This window comes from Drosophila innubila (assembly GCF_004354385.1).
Source record: "Drosophila innubila isolate TH190305 chromosome 3R unlocalized genomic scaffold, UK_Dinn_1.0 2_E_3R, whole genome shotgun sequence".
In the NCBI taxonomy this organism is placed as follows: Eukaryota; Metazoa; Arthropoda; class Insecta; order Diptera; family Drosophilidae; genus Drosophila; species Drosophila innubila.
In genome coordinates, this window is record NW_022995380.1 from 26,794,869 (window position 1) to 26,807,746 (window position 12,878).

At 38.2% G+C, this 12,878-nt stretch overlaps 4 protein-coding genes across 4 annotated transcripts; 2 read left to right on the forward strand and 2 right to left on the reverse strand.

The window, feature by feature from the left end:
• Positions 1-1,792: 1,792 nt before the first annotated feature.
• LOC117791883 (vacuolar protein sorting-associated protein 16 homolog) lies at positions 1,793-5,035 on the reverse strand. Its single transcript, XM_034631797.1, has 9 exons — positions 4,931-5,035; positions 4,662-4,851; positions 4,332-4,608; positions 3,582-4,270; positions 3,397-3,524; positions 3,183-3,331; positions 2,837-3,120; positions 2,184-2,779; positions 1,793-2,107 (listed from the first exon to the last, which is right to left on the reverse strand). Exons 1-9 carry the CDS (start codon positions 4,984-4,986, stop codon positions 1,960-1,962), a joined length of 2,517 nt encoding a protein of 838 aa, XP_034487688.1. The 5' UTR covers positions 4,987-5,035; the 3' UTR covers positions 1,793-1,959.
• Positions 5,036-5,592: 557 nt separating this feature from the next.
• Positions 5,593-7,433, forward strand: LOC117791885 (tryptophan--tRNA ligase, cytoplasmic). Its single transcript, XM_034631800.1, has 4 exons — positions 5,593-5,904; positions 5,985-6,396; positions 6,454-7,033; positions 7,111-7,433. The coding sequence occupies exons 1-4, from the start codon at positions 5,697-5,699 to the stop codon at positions 7,213-7,215; spliced, it is 1,305 nt and encodes a 434-aa protein (XP_034487691.1). The 5' UTR covers positions 5,593-5,696; the 3' UTR covers positions 7,216-7,433.
• Positions 7,434-8,389: 956 nt separating this feature from the next.
• On the forward strand, positions 8,390-10,812 carry LOC117791888. Its single transcript, XM_034631802.1, has 2 exons — positions 8,390-9,610; positions 10,421-10,812. Exons 1-2 carry the CDS (start codon positions 8,982-8,984, stop codon positions 10,686-10,688), a joined length of 897 nt encoding a protein of 298 aa, XP_034487693.1. The 5' UTR covers positions 8,390-8,981; the 3' UTR covers positions 10,689-10,812.
• Positions 10,813-10,892: 80 nt separating this feature from the next.
• On the reverse strand, positions 10,893-12,652 carry LOC117791887 (ATPase H(+)-transporting accessory protein 2). Its single transcript, XM_034631801.1, has 3 exons — positions 12,496-12,652; positions 11,905-12,257; positions 10,893-11,845 (listed from the first exon to the last, which is right to left on the reverse strand). Exons 1-3 carry the CDS (start codon positions 12,536-12,538, stop codon positions 11,279-11,281), a joined length of 963 nt encoding a protein of 320 aa, XP_034487692.1. The 5' UTR covers positions 12,539-12,652; the 3' UTR covers positions 10,893-11,278.
• Positions 12,653-12,878: the final 226 nt, after the last annotated feature.

Genomic DNA, 12,878 nt, shown 5'->3' on the forward strand with positions numbered 1-12,878 from the left:
ACAAAAATTAACAAAACAAAAAAAATACAACAAAAAATATTTAACTATTTAAAAAGAGGAAATAAAAAAAATGTAGAAAAGTCTTAACGCTTCGCCGTTTCCGTTTCCGTTTAGAACCCACAATAACTCTGTAGTAGTTATAGTATTATATGGTATAATATATCTAGAGATATGTGTAAATTTAATTTTTACTTGCAAATTTTTAGATAATATGTTCTATTTATGTGTGTGTGTGTGTCTGTATCTGTGTGTGTGTGTGTTCGATTATATTATTAAAGTAATATCTAATTAAAATTTTGATCGTCCTTAATTGTAATATATTTAACAATTAAATAAGTGTATGTTCTATTTCTATGAAGTGAGTCATATTCAAAGTATTTTATGCATGCATACAAAATTAACATTAACTATTAGAAATTATTAAACAAATGAAATGAAAGAAAGTGAAGTGAAAACTATTAAATATGGAAGCGTTATAGCGCCCTTCCCCCCAACAATAATAAAAAAAAATATGTAATTGGGTTCCTTATGTACGAATAATGCATAAAATTGAAATGATTTGAAGCGAAACAGAACAAAATAATTGAAATTTTAAATAAACATACATACCTACATATACAAAATTAAACATAAATATATACATACATACATAATAATATATAATTAGTTTACCTAAAGCCGCCAACCGCCAAACAAATTTTGAAGCGCATTTGCAGACGCCCAGCGTCTTAAATTAGACTACAATAATACTAAATAAATGTGCGCCCCTAAACTTATATAATATATCTCTAAGAACACACGCTTACACGGCTAGAACTGCCGTCAAGTAGCTATCAACTTTTGTATCAAGAAAAGAGAAACGAAAAGCAACTTCGGCACGCCGAGGCTTAAATACCCTTGCAGATCTTAAAAAAAAAATCAATTGAATTTGTACACTATCTTTGCTCAACAGATGAACAATATAACTTATCCTTATGAAGTCAAAGTCAAATAGAAATTGACTACAGATCTGCATGGGTTGAAGTCAATAGTCCATACTTTTGCGCTACAAAATGAAAATGGAAATAGGCAAAAAGAAACTTTGGAAATCAACTCAAACCCTCTAATGAAAACAATAAATTAAATATACCTAATTCTATATTTAAATGTATTTCATCTTATATAAGACTGCTGTTATGTTCGTAAATATATTTAAAATATATTATAATTAACGAAAAACAAACATACAAATAATGAAAAAAAGATAAATATATAAATTAAAAAAAAAAAAATTTAAGATTTAAGCTATATGAATAGTTAATGTATTCATACTCTACCTACATGCATACGATTAATTATGTACTATACTATATACATAACTACAAATATATTGTATTGTAATTTACTAAAACTCATAACTTTGTATATGTAGCGAAATAGTTGACGCATGCGTAACCATCAAATCAACTTATATATATATATACATAAATTGTAACAAGGGCTAAAGTTGTAGAGACTTGAAATATAACGGGTTTAAAATCAAGTAACCTAACTACATATACATAAACTACATCATTATCATCATCATCATCCACACAAAAACAAGTAGTAAAATATTCTCTTTTTGCTTTATGTGATCTATTATACATATACTACATATACATATGTATGTCATATACTATGTGTACAATAAAAAATGTCCTTGGAAAAAAAAACTAATCTGTGTTTTTGGCAATCACAAATATTTGTTTATGATGTTCACGAGGTATCCTTTAATCAGTTCTCTGTAATGCTGTTCGAGTAAAACAAACTATTCATGTTTAACTTTCAACATTAATGAATAATTTATTTGGTTACATATTTTGAGTATGGATACATCGGCATATGCGTAATGGGCTACCCCATTTCAATTAATAAAACAACAACAATTAATTGATGGTATAATAAATAGACATGGATTAATATGTGGGAATGTTTAATTTAACGTCTTGTCTCAAGCGTTGCTATGGAATTACAAATCTTTTCAAGCAGGTGTTGATCCCCAATCTGAACTATCTTTGGTTTCAACTCATGCAGACCATGCAAATCCCTTTGGTCAAATGCGCAATCAATGGCCTCCTCGTACAAACTGCAAAAGATGGGCAAGTGTTAGTCCTGTCAAATATATAAATAGGTATAGGGATGACAGGGATCGGTTAACTCACTTGGCTCGCATATACCAATACATCTTGCGTTTATCTGGACAGCGGGGAATATATTTTCGTGCCTCTCGTGTGTTGTCCTGCTGAAGGCAGACCTCTACAAAGGGTTCGTAGCCAATTGGACTCTTTTTGTTCTTTGAGAACTTTTCGAGCTCCGCCCAGTTGAGCTTCTCGGCTAAGGTAAGTATACGCATCCACCAGTACCTTCGATCGGGCACCTTGTATTCGCTTTTGATCTTCTCGGCCTCCTTTATATCGCCCATTCGCAGCAGCTGGAGCATGGTATCGTGTATGGATAGCCCGTTCATTAATATAGCATTATTCTGCCTAGAAGTATGAGTTCTCTGTAACTTTAAGATGCGTGACGTATCGTTGCATAGTTCGGCCTCCACGGTGCATCTGCCTTGTGCATAACTACTCCCAATAATGGCCAGGTTTGATTCGAGTCCCTCGCTATCAATTGCATTGTAAAAATGGAACTCGGCAATTGACTTGTGATCATCCTCTGTGTTGTATATGTCATAGAGCGCTGTACGACTTGACTCAAGCATAATCTTCTTATACATGTTCAACGCCAAGGGATACTCTCGTATCATCATCTATAAATCAAACAATCCTGATGAAATGATAAGAGAACGACGAATCAAGAAACTTACATGAAAATTGGACAACATCATTTTCTTCTTTATTTCCAGGATTACCGATGTGACCAGTTCTGTGTCCCCAGATTGTGTGGCACTGGCCACGGCACGATCAAACTTGCCCATTTTAAGCAACAGTGGAACATGCAGTGATGCACGCGGCTCCAGCTCCAGTAGCTTAATAGCCAATTCATCACGTCCACTTTGGTGTGCCTTCTCAGCTATATTACAGTACGAAATACCTTCAACAGATGGGTTCTTAAACTTCTCTGTTATCTTACGGGCTACCTCATTGTCGTCTGTAAGCAATGGCAATTAATTGGCAACTATGGCAGCAGTAGTATAGTAAAATTAACCTTACTTTGATCATGCATAACTTTATGAAAAGCCCAGTGTTCTAGTATCCAAGATTCGGGTAGCTTGAGATGCTTAGCTACTTGTATGGCAACGGCATAGTGCTTACGAAAGACCAAACGACTCAGTATGACTTCGGGTTTGAGATGCGAGAACCTGTAAGACATATCGTTAATCCAAAAGGCTTAAGAATTAAAAATAACATTGAATTTGTTATTTACTGTTTATATGTAAGCGGCATGGCGATTTTCTTGTGGCGCAATGTATTCAAAACTCTCAAAATTCTTAAGATACGCATGTATTCTTCAGGATTATGCGAGGGTATGAAACCCTTACCAAAGTATGCTGTCTGTAAATTCATATTAGAATGATAATTCCGACTATTTAATCAATATCTCTAACTCACCCTCATAAGACTTTTCTGCGTTTCGGGACAGAATTCATAGGCTGCAGCTTCAATGCACTCATTTATAGCCAATTCAATTCCAGAGCCGCACAGCCGTAGATATTCATCTGAATTATAAGACTTCTCTTCGAACTTCTTTGATGCCTCAAATAAATAGCAAGCGGGTTCCCGACTATTCACAGCAAAAATATTCTCTACACATTTTGGCAAACGTTGAATCATTTCATGTGAGCTCTGGGTTATAACGCGTACACCATCCATTTCAGCCACCAGAAACATGATGGGATCATACGGAAATTCACTTCGATCAGCATTGCGATTGACAATGAGTAGATACGAGGGATATGTAATGACAACAGCATCCGCCTCGGAGTTGTGGGTGTTCATAATCCATTCAATTTGCAGCGGCATATCCTTACGGCCAGTATCAAATTCGCAATACTTCTCACGCATATCAACGCTGCCTAGCCAGAGCAATCCAGTGTTAGTATACAGGGCCAGGTGCTGGTGGTTGTAGGAGACAGATATCTTGATAATCCGTTCGTGTGGTTTCTCAAACAAGTTGGCGGTTACGGTGCCAACTGTCTGACCATGCAACAGTTTGATAACTTCTCTTTCGCGGCCCAACAGACAATAACTATTACGACCCTCTGTAACAATCTCCCAGCAGGAGCAATTTGCATTGGAGCCTAAAAATCAAATTGTGAGAATTCAGTTAACAATACTTTGATTTAAAGCTCTTCCTCTCACTTGTACTTGGTATATCGGGAAGCTTTCGTTCCGTTTTGTTGCTGTTCTGTTTCAGGAAGATACGACCGGACGTAGTCATAACTGCCACACCGGTGCCGGCGGCGGATTGAAAGACTTTGGCCTCCACAATCTTGATAACGCTCGCTTCGCCACCAACACTATACGATTCCTTTTCGTTTCCAAACATATCGAAAACAAAGACTTTAGCATTCTCCAACACGCAAATCAGCTCTTCAGTATCTGACCAGCCCATTGATATAAGTTTTCCATGGTTCCACTGCAAAAATTCAATGTTATTTCCACTTGTTACACTGTTCTTCAATTGCTTACCAATATATGACCTGTCTCATTCCCGGAGGTATCAAATATCCGAATCATGGATCTGGAAATACCTTTAACTGGTACCACTTTGGCCGAATCGCGAATTGCAGCCAAGGGGCCCCCATACGGTGCAGCCACTACATGCATGTACTCCAAGTCAATATCGATTGGCCAGTTGGGTGTCGGCAGCTCTACTTTTCTGTGGGCGTTACACCGCAAAGTGCATATGCAACTTTTGCATCAATATTTGACTTTGATTCGAGGCGCTAGATAATTACCTGTAGTAGTCTGGTTGCAACTTGAACCACTCTCCCGTATTGTACATAATCGGCATTTTGGGAGATTTATTTAATGACTAAACTGAAAAAACAAACAAACAACCGCCGTAAAATTTCTTTTGTATCTATTGTTATTGCTGGAGACTATCAACATTGACGTAACTGTTACTCAATCACATGTAGTTATTCTTAAGAGTCACTGCTTTTGTGGCACCAGCACTTAAATTCAAATTTCACTAGGAGTAACGCGTATTAAAAGATATATACAAAATAATAAATACCACAAATAAAACTAATGATTGATTAATAATTAATATCATCATCTTTAATTTAACATGAATGGAATTTATATTTATATTTTTATTTAAGTTAATGATTGTCTGTATATTTTTTCATCACTGTCACTGTCACCGGTTTCTGAAACTACGGCACATCTCGAATTTTGTCATCATGCAGCCCATACACGTTGTGATATTTTAGATGAATTTATTATTCGCAGATAAGTAATTTCATAATTGACTAAAAAAAAGAGTGATGCTATTGCTTTAAAAATTTCTTTGTTACCTATGCATGCTATTCTATTTTTTTGAATCATAAATTAATTTTTAAGCTGATACTGAAGTGTCAGCTAATCGATACGTGTGTGAGCTCCGCACTCACCTCAGTGCCGTTTCTTTGCACATGTGAAAGGCAAATTTCAACAGCCAGTATTATTCGCTATAGAAGTACGCTTAAAACGATTTGAAAATTAGTAAACTATAGAACAATGGCGGAAGTTAAGCAAACGATTGTTGAAGGAGTCGACGCTCTTACCTTAAATGGCAAACCAGACGCTGACTCTGTGGAAACGGCAACGGTTGCACAGGCACAAGAAGCGAAAGGAGAGGAAACAACAACAAACGCGGATGATGTTGTGGATCCATGGAATGTGGCAAGCACCAACGATGCAGGCGTTGATTACGACAAGCTAATAAGTATGCAATAAGATTCGGTAACATTTAAATAGACAGAATATTTATACATGTGTGAATGCATGTTTGTTGACACGTTGCAGAGCGATTTGGTTCAAGTAAAATCGATGAGGAGCTTATCGCACGATTTGAAAAAATCACAGGAAAGCCAGCTCACCACTTTATCCGACGTGGTATCTTCTTTTCGCATCGTGACCTACACACAATACTCACACTTCGTGAGCAGGGCAAACCATTCTACTTGTATACAGGTCGTGGGCCCAGCTCTGGATCCCTGCACATTGGCCACTTGGTGCCGTTTATTATGACCAAATGGCTGCAGGAAACATTCGATGTACCTTTGATAATTCAACTTACTGACGATGAGAAGACCCTGTGGAAAGACCTTAAGATTGAGGATGCCATTAAGTTGGCGCGTGAGAATGCTAAAGATATTGTCGCAATGGGCTTTGACTTGAATAAGACATTCATCTTCAACAATCTTGAGTTCATGGGGTAATTTAATCTGATTACCCTTTAGTGGAATTAGATAATAAATTTCTGTTCTTACAGCAAGTGTCCTGCAATGTACCAGAATATAATTCGCATTCAAAAGTGTGTAACCTTTAACCAGGTGAAAGGCATTTTCGGATTTGGCGACTCGGATATTATTGGAAAGATTGGTTTTCCTGCCGCTCAGGCAGCGCCGGCGCTGTCGAGCACATTTCCTTTTGTATTTGGCAACAAGAAGGTGCACTGCCTAATTCCATGCGCCATTGATCAGGATCCCTATTTCCGCATGACGCGTGATGTAGCGCCTCGCCTTGGATTCCCCAAGTGCGCGCTAATGCACTCCAGCTTCTTTCCGGCTTTGCAGGGTGCCAAAACGAAAATGTCTGCAAGTGATCAAAACTCTGCCGTGTTTCTTACGGACACACCCAAGCAAATCAAGAACAAGATTAATAAGTATGCATTTTCGGGTGGACGCACCACTGTCGAGGAGCATCGTCAGCTGGGCGGCATTCCGGACATTGATGTGGCTTATCAACTGCTTAAGTTTTTCCTCGAGGACGACCAGAAGCTCGAGGAGGTGCGCTTGGCTTACAGCAAAGGTGAAATGCTAACCGGTGAAATCAAGAAGCTAGCTATTGAGGTAAGCTATACACATAATAATATTACGAATATAATAACAAAACAAATAACTCTTACAAACGTATCTTCTGTCTGCAGACTGTTACGCCCATTGTGGAGCAGCATCAGACAGCACGCAAGCTGGTGACGGACGAAGTGCTGGATAAATACTTTGAGCTTAGAGCTTTGAAATTTGGCAGTTAGAAGTACATAGCCGATATGTACACAAAAAAATAAATTAATAAATAGATATTTATTGATTGATGTATGTATGTTTGTCACAGCTGAAAGCTTGTTGCACATTTAAGCCTCATTGTGCTCACTATTTATTTACTAAGCAAAACAAAATATTGTTTGATTATTTTTTTTATAAGCACTAAATGCAAACAAAACAATAAACGGCTCCGATTTTTCAACTTCAACGTCTCTGACCCACTTGGCTTGTTGTAAAAATGCAGTAAAAACTTCCAACCTATTCGCTTGGACGGACGCGTCAGATCTAAATGCATTTTCTTTGAGTAGTCGCTACTGGGAAGCTGAATTCATGTGCAGTACAGTGCAAAGTTACTATTATTTACTTCCTCTTCTAGGCTGTGCATCTGGAAATACAGCTAAGTCAACAAGCTGGACGTAGTTCAGTAAAAATGTAATACTCGCAATTTCCGTGTAATACGAGAGCGTTTTAAAAGTCTTGCGTTTATATTTTGGTTAAAGCTTTCATTATTTTTTATTGTTAAAAAAGCGAAAAATTATTCCCTTTGAAATAAGAGAGCCTTATGACGTTACAATAGTTTTCACTTCATTTATAATATAATTTTTCCTCTTTTTTTCCTGCTGTTAGAAATTTAAATTTTAAACTTTTTAGTCCATAACAACTAACACATCATTAATCAGATTGGGTTTTTTGGGACTTATCACAATTTTTGCAGTAAATGTTGGTTTTACTTTAAATGTAACTTAAATTTTGGTTATATTTTCATTGATTAAATTAAAACTGATTATAATATAATTTATTGGAAAATTTTATTTTATAATTTTATTTAAAAGTTAATTAATTTTTTAAATAAATAAATGAATTTTTAATATATATAAAATAAAATAAAATAGGGTAATAATTTCATCTCTGAGACTTTTTCCTATTAATATGTACGTTGAGATGTATTATTGTATGTATACTGATATATTCTTTTTAATTAACCCAAAACACTTGTGTTTACACGCGTTGAAAATAGTACATATACCCAGTCCGTATACGTATATATATATACTTATGTATGTATACACCCACACCTATAGCTCCTTCTATGTACTGAGCCCGAATGTGCGCTTGTGTATAACATACGAAGAATGCTCCAAAGAAAAACTCAAAGTGAAGTTGTGGCGATCGAGACGACGACATCGACAGCGACAACGATCCAAGTCAGTTTACAGTCCATAAGCCAAACGCGTCTCCAACTTTGCACACGCGCTCATCTTCATCTCCCGCTTACAATAGAAGGAAATTAAGCCGCAGCACCTTTGTTATTGTCATCGTAGCTGTTGTTGTTGTTGTTGTTGTCGGACAGGTAGACAAAAGGAAAAGCCGACAGATCGATCGAACGACAATCGCGATCACGATCCTCGGCATCGCCATCGGCAACGAGTCTTGTTGACACACGTACAAAGGGCACTTGTCAACTGAAGAATTGATCAACAACATAGACAAGTAGATGACGCCATGACCACTTGCTCCAATGATGATGAATAGATGGTACTCGCCAGAAACCTTTGGTGAGCCATCAACATTTATCAGCCGAAGGGCCGAAGAGAAAACTTGTCAATCTAATGCCCTATATACATATATAGTGGCCAGGTAAACTACGTAATTTCCCCGCAGTCAACGGACTGAATCGAAACTGAGTCACTGCAGCATTGGGATCATTGGCCAGCGGCAAGTTGTCGCGAGACGTTCAACGAAATTGGCTTAAGCGATGACTGATCAACTGTTGAGTGCTGCCGCTGAGGATCCACCTGCTTTGATACCCACACCGGTGGCATTGACCGGCGCATATGTCGATACGGAGTCCACGGAGCAGCCGGTGCTTCTCGAGCTGGGCGCAGCAACGCCGGCAGCAAGTCTCAACTATACTCTGGCACCCGATGGCCTGTTGACCTATTCTGGTCCACACACACACAGCATTTCCTACTCGCCCACTCTGCTGTCCGGCTATGACAAGCAAGTTAATCTGCCGCACAGTGTCAGCTTGATTCCACCCACCATTGGCAACTCCGCATACAGCATAAGTATTCCTCAGACTGTTTCCATGTGGCATGGAGGAGGCGCCCTCGTTGACACAAAGCGCAATGAGCTCGTTTCGGTTCCACCGCCCACCTACATGACCTATAGCGGTGGCGGTGCCATAGAAGTGGAAATTGCCAAGGAACAGAACCCCGCATGGCGTGAGAAAGCCCTGCAAATGGAGAAGGACTATCGACGCACCGCCTGTGATCGGGAACGCACCCGTATGCGGGATATGAATAAGGCCTTCGATCTGCTCCGCTCCAAGCTGCCCATTTCAAAACCCAACGGCAAAAAGTACTCCAAGATCGAGAGTTTGCGGTAAGCTAACAATAATAAAAAAAAACAGTGTTAGTTGTGGTAATGTATTATTTAGAAAGTTCCTTAAATTTCTATTTAATTTTCTAAAAATTTGTCCAAAAAATGTTAAAAAAAGATCAATAATAAAAAACTGTTGTAAGCAGGGAAGCAGGCGTTGGTCAGAGGCTTGGGTAACTTCGAAGTGTCATAACTTTGGCAAAACTGTACCAAATATCAAGCGGAATGTCATATTAATCATGTTTTGACCCCTATATTCGTTCTGTATTCAAATTTTGTTCATTAATTTTTTTTTTTTTTTTTCGACTATCGAAGCCCTGATTCTATGCTGATGGTAAGGGTCCCCCCTTTGAAATTTTGAATTTTCAAAATTTTGAATCTCAAATTTGTACTTGTAATCAACTCCTTATCTCATAATTAGTATAAAACGATACTTTAAACTTGTTTCTGAGGCCTTTAATTTTCTTGTAAAAAATCATGTCAAAATTAAGAAATATTTTGACTTGTAAAGTTGCTAGATCAGAGCCTTGAGCAACTTCGAACTGTCATAACTTTGTCAAAACTTTACCGATTTTCAAGGGGAATGTCATTTTAATCATTGTTTGACCTCTATATTCAACTTGTATTCAAATTTTCATTTTGAAAATTTTTTTATTTTTCGACTATCGAAGCCATGGTTCTATGTTGATTATCTAGATATGATCGACAATCTTAAATTAAGTGAAGCTTATATAATTTATGGAGTCTGCCGGTTACGTTTATTATTCTTATGACAAACTAGAACCTACAAATATCTCAATATCCTATCCACAGCATTGCCATCAACTACATTAACCATCTGCAGGCCATGTTGCGCGAGAATCACGTAATGCCCGAAACGGATCTATCCTCGTTCAAGTGCAGCAGCAGCTCCGTCCATTACGATGGTCAATCCCATCATCATCACCATCTCTCTGGGAACTACGATTACGAGAACAGCGCTTCAGCGGCAACGTCTTCCCAAAATGGATGCAATTGGAGTGGAGGCAGCAGTAGCTCACCCAGCTATGAGACTAATCCCAAGGAGCATTGGAATACGTAGTTGTCGTAGGTCAACACAGTTTGTCTTCAATTGCCAAAGAACTATAATGCAGCTAAATTGTGTTGAATACGGAATTTTTGTGTTTTCGAATTTGAAAAATATATACATAAATATTTGCTATTAATTCAGAAAAGGTTATCGACTACAGTTTAACTTATTTTCCAAAAAATAAAGCCAGTGCTTTGTCTTTTTAGGTTATATTTATTTAACGGTAAGTTATTAACACTTTACATGTGATAATTTACATAGTTTGATAAAGAAATGACTGTTTGACAATATATAAACCTAAAAAGTACAACAAACACAAAATATAACAAATTATTATAGCTGATAATGGAATTACTGAACTGCATTTAAAAATAATAAGTTTGTAATACTTATTTATAGCTTATGGGTGGTATTCATAAAGCCAACTACACACTGTTTACACACGCACACACAATTTTTCCGCTAATTGAATTGAAATAGAACAGTATTAATAGGGTAAGTTGACTCTTCGCTAAATTGGAAATGGGGCGAGATAACAAATAAGTTGTAGGTTTTAAGCGCAACGCTTTGTGCGGCTTCTCTCTCGTGTCTAACCTAACCGCTTAGTTGTCCTTCTTCATTCTTGTGGATGTCATGCGATAGATGATGGAATCTCTGCCGGGATCCATTGCAGCAATGGCATAGCAGATGGCCAGCAGAGACAGGCCAAAGATGACCATGAACCACAGAATAATGTTGAAAATGACTGGATAATCATCGTTATAGTACATCGCCAAATTGAACTCGTTTTTTTTGTTGGCTGGAATAACATCGCGTTTAGAGCGTGAAACCGATACATCCTTGTCCGTGGATTGAACAAATAGAACCGAATCGCTGGACTTTTGTGCGGCAGCCAGAAGGCGACCAATGGCAGCTGACAGCAATTTGTTGGCCTCATCCACAGCAACGGACTTCTCACCATGAGCCTTGGCAATACCATCGACAGACAGGCGGATGATCAAAACATTCGACGGCTTCAGCATCTCAGCCAAGTTCTCGGAGGCAGCGTTAATAAAACCGATTTCCTGAAGGAACTGCTTGTCGGCGTTGTGCAGAGCGGGATTCAAGTGCTTTGTGGGCTTGGCAGCAGGTGCATCGGTAGTACCGAAGCAGGCCTTGAATGATTGAACCTTAAAAAGACATTTGTTTTATATAACGCAGGGTAAATAGATAAGCTTGAATAACTTACGCCCTCATCGTACTGGCCAAAGTTGATGTCGCAAACTGGCTCGTTGGCTGCTTCCAACTCAGCTGCTAAGGCATTGAGTGAATGGCCAGTGTTGGATCCAACCAGCTCATAGGACTTGACATTGCCAGCTGTGGTAATATGGCTGATACCCTCAACATGGACGGCAATTACGCCCTTGGCCAGGTTGAAGGGATCGTTGATAGTGAGGCCACTCCAGTCAGAGTCGCCAACGACGGCATTGCCCATGGCAGCGAACAAAGCATCGCCGACGTAATTGCTGTTTAGTGGATCATTGCCCTTGAAACTAATCGACTTGGGGCTGTTCAGCACGGTGAACTCGCCAGCGGCATGAACTGTTGATGAAAAATATACTTAGTTATCTATACACTTTACTTAATATTGCAAAACACTTTAAACTGTGCGATAAACTCAGATTCTGCGCATGCAGAAGGATAAATTGCTCAGCAACCACCACCCCCTTCTTGACAGCAGAATCGATGAGAATCGGAGATATAGAATATTTTGTACAATTTCTGCATATTCCACGAGACTCAATACATATTCGATGAATAACTTGATAGATTTACTTACTTGCTGCAATAAATAGCGAGAAAACGACGACGTTTTGCAACATTTTTAATTTTCGGCCAGGCTTTCAATCATATGACGAACGAACACAGAGAAAAACCTACTACACTCAGCAGATCTGTCATGTGATGGTACTACCACCCTGTGACCCAAGCGTTGCCACTCGCTTCAAAAGGCTGCCACCCTGCAAAGTTTTCCGATCTGGCAGCATGTACCACTTTGGGTACAATGTCATAATTGGTAATTTCAAAATTATATACCTTTTTTAGACAACTTCTTGTTTGAAGCTAGAATTTTTTAAATTTTTGAAGTATTTTTGTTAGAACTTTCTAAACGTTTTAATATTTTTTTTCAGAATTAAGCTTGCAACTCCTATTTCCTTGGGG